This window comes from Chaetura pelagica, unplaced genomic scaffold, assembly GCF_000747805.2.
Source record: "Chaetura pelagica isolate M959 unplaced genomic scaffold, ChaPel_1.0 scaffold962, whole genome shotgun sequence".
NCBI classification, from domain to species: Eukaryota; Metazoa; Chordata; class Aves; order Apodiformes; family Apodidae; genus Chaetura; species Chaetura pelagica.
In genome coordinates, this window is record NW_009952479.1 from 890,936 (window position 1) to 893,972 (window position 3,037).

General features: G+C 61.4%; 1 protein-coding gene across 1 annotated transcript in view; it reads right to left on the reverse strand.

Annotated features, from left to right (window-relative positions):
- The window catches only part of ALYREF (Aly/REF export factor), a 6,270-nt gene that overhangs the window by 1,801 nt on the left and 1,432 nt on the right, over positions 1-3,037 (reverse strand). Inside the window, exons 2-6 of the mRNA XM_010008690.1 lie at positions 1,336-1,581; positions 1,197-1,260; positions 910-1,090; positions 692-743; positions 203-296 (exon numbers count right to left, since the gene is read on the reverse strand). Of these exons, the coding sequence (XP_010006992.1) occupies positions 203-296; positions 692-743; positions 910-1,090; positions 1,197-1,260; positions 1,336-1,581 (637 nt within the window). The remainder of the gene's footprint in view (positions 1-202; positions 297-691; positions 744-909; positions 1,091-1,196; positions 1,261-1,335; positions 1,582-3,037) is intronic.

Genomic DNA, 3,037 nt, shown 5'->3' on the forward strand with positions numbered 1-3,037 from the left:
CGGGGTGGGCGCGCGAAGGCGGGAGGGGCGGGGCGCGGGGCTCGAGACACGGGTCTATTTTATTACGGCAAAGGTGAAAAAGCCACCTCGGCCCAACAGGCAACCGGTAAAATGTATCCCAAAATAACTCGGTACAAAACGGGTCTGCGTCAGGATTAAAAAAAACCTTTACAGGGTTAAAACCTATCCCAGAACGAAAAACCAAACCCCCCCGCGGCTGCTGCCGCCCCCGGAGCCGGGAGCCAGGTCGGAGTCCTCGGGCGCCCGCGCCGGGCGCCGCTTTAGCTGGTGTCCATCTGCGGGGAGAGGAGACAGGACGTCACCCCGCGCCCCCGCCCGTCCTGCCCCGCAGCACCAGCCCCACGCAGGTGACACGGCTGGAGCTGCTCCCAAACACCAGACATTCCCACACCAACTTCTTGAATTCTGCTCATCTTACTTCTTCCATCCTCTCACCTTTGTTTTCTCCCATTCCTACAGCACTGTCACCCCAGTTCGCTTTCAAGATTTTAACCTGGCTCTGGCACAGACACCCGAGCAGTTCCAGAGGCAGCAGAGGACACGCCTGGCTCTGTGTCTGTGTCACTGACCTGCCCCGCTCAGGGGTTCTTAATTTTCACTTTCCCTTTTTCCAGCCCCTTCTCTTGGTGGGCTGTTACACAGCTCCTGTTCCAGCTGTGGAGGAGCTGACCCTGTGCCCACACCAGGAGCTGCGGCTGCTCCTTGGCCCTCAGTAACAGCAGCTGGGAACATGAGCTGGAGTTAATGTCACCCCCAGGTCCCGGTGCTGCCTGGCTCCAGGAGGAGGCAGATGTAGCCCAATGACCTGGAAAATGCTCCCCCTTTCCTGCCAATGATTCCCAGAGGGAGACGCCACATGGAAGCTGTGGAAGCGCCTGCAGCACCTACCCTGGCGTTATAAGCATCCAGCTGTGCATCTAGTTCCTCTGCAGAGAGCTGCTGTTTGGAAGTTCTCCCAGCTCCTCTGCCTCTCCCTCTGCTCCCACCACGAGTTCCTCGTCTGTTGCCGCCTCCACCACCAAATCCTCCTGAACCACCGCGGTTTCTGGTCATCCCACCTCTGTTTACACTGGGATTGTTAAAAGAGCAACTGGGTTAGTGTGTCCTGGCTACCCCAGCCAGCGTGGGGAAGCAGAGGAGCTGCTCCAGGCCCCTGCACATCCCGCAGGGCTCACCTCTGCACCGGTCTCCTCTGTGTGTCGATCTGTGACGTGACCAGCTGGATGTTCATGGGGCGCCCTGGGGAGAGCAGCCCGTCAGCTGAGGGGTCACCCTGAGGGGCAGGGGCAGGGACACCGAGGCCTGTGCACTCACCGTCCAGGGGCACCCCGTTGTACTGCTTCATGGCCTTCAGCGCGTCCGCCTTCCGCTCAAAGTGCACGTCGGCCGTGCCCAGGCTGCGGCCGGACCTGTCGTAGTGCACGGCCGCCTTCTTCAGGGTCCCAAACTCTGCAAAGAGCTCCTGGGAGCGAGAGGGAGGGGACCCCCAGCCCGTCAGCGCCGCAGGGCCCCAGCCCTGCTCCCGGCACACGCGGGCACTTCCCAAACCATCATCGACAGCTCAGAGAAAGAACCGAGGGAGGGGAAGCACAGCCCATCAGAAGGACCCCAGGGGGTTCCCACAAGCAGCAGAACCAAACAGGGCTCCACATTCCCCACATTCAGAGCCTGTGGAGTCACTCAAGGGCCTTTCCTTCAGGCTGAATCTGCAGGGTGACAATTTAAAGACAACCCAGATCCTGTTCCAGGCCACAGAGAACAACCTGCGTGAGCACAGGGGCTTGGAGATGATTTCAGCTTCACTGTGCTGGGCTTTATTCTTCCCCCTTAATTCTTTATGAGACCAGGTGCAATTTAAACTACAGTCTTTTGGGACAAACCCCAAAACTGGGACTCAGGTACCCCTCTGCTGCACATCACTCACTGTCACCGAGGAGAGAAACAAAGAGGCAGCAAACAAGCCACCCATTTTTTTCTTCTAGGTTCCACACTGAGGACATCCCCAGGGACACCTCCTCATCCCCACTGCCCTGTCCTGCACCAGAGCTGCTGGGTGCCCACAGGACCCACAGCCCAGCACCAGGGGACCCAGGATGTGCTCTCCTCACCCAGCATGGGCAGCTGCCACCTGCTCCTCCCATGCTCTTCCTGGGGGAAGGTGACACAACCCCGGGAGCAGCAGCACAGGCCAGGGGAGGGCAACCCCTGCCCTCCAGACCACAGGCCCCACTTGATCAACTGCACAGCCCCTCTGAGGGCAGCACAGGCTCCAGGCCCATTCAAGCCCCTCAGGCTACAAGGAACAGGACACAAGGCAGGAAGCACAGCCCTAAGGCAGCGCAGAGTGAGGTGAGCAGACAAGCAGGTCCAACCACACAGCATCTTGCTGCTGGACATGCCAGGGATGGCAATTCAAAAGGCATCTGTTAGTTGTCCCCCGAGGGAAGCAGCAGGAAGAGCAGCACCAGGATACAAGACATGGTTTGCAGTGATGGAGCTGCAGAGGCTCCCGGGGGGTGAGAACTCCTGCTGCACAGCCCGGGGCCCACCAGGGCCCGGGGACCCCACAGCCCAACCCCAGCCAGGGACGGGTCACATCACACACCCAGCTGAGAGAATCTGGCCAGTTCTTACCCAAAATGTGGCTGAACAAGGACACAGGCCCCAGGGAAGACTAGGCTGGGGCAGCACAGCAGGCACCAGAGGCGCTGCCGCTCACCAGTAACTCCCAGTTACACCCGCGGAATTGCCCCTGGGAGCTCCAGCAGAGCCCATCCCGAGGGTCACGGGCTCCAGTGATCACCTCCTTTGCACCGAGCTCCCCGCGGGGCTCCCTCCGGCGCCGCCCCCGGGGGAGCCGCTCCCCGTGCCCGCAGCCCCCGGGACGGCCAGACCCGCGGCGGGACAGACACGGCGGCACAACCCACGTCCCCAGGGCAAAGCCAGTTCTCTCGGGATCGGGCGTCCCGGGCACCGATGGGAGTGGGGCCTGGGGCTGCCCCCGGCGCCCGGGGCA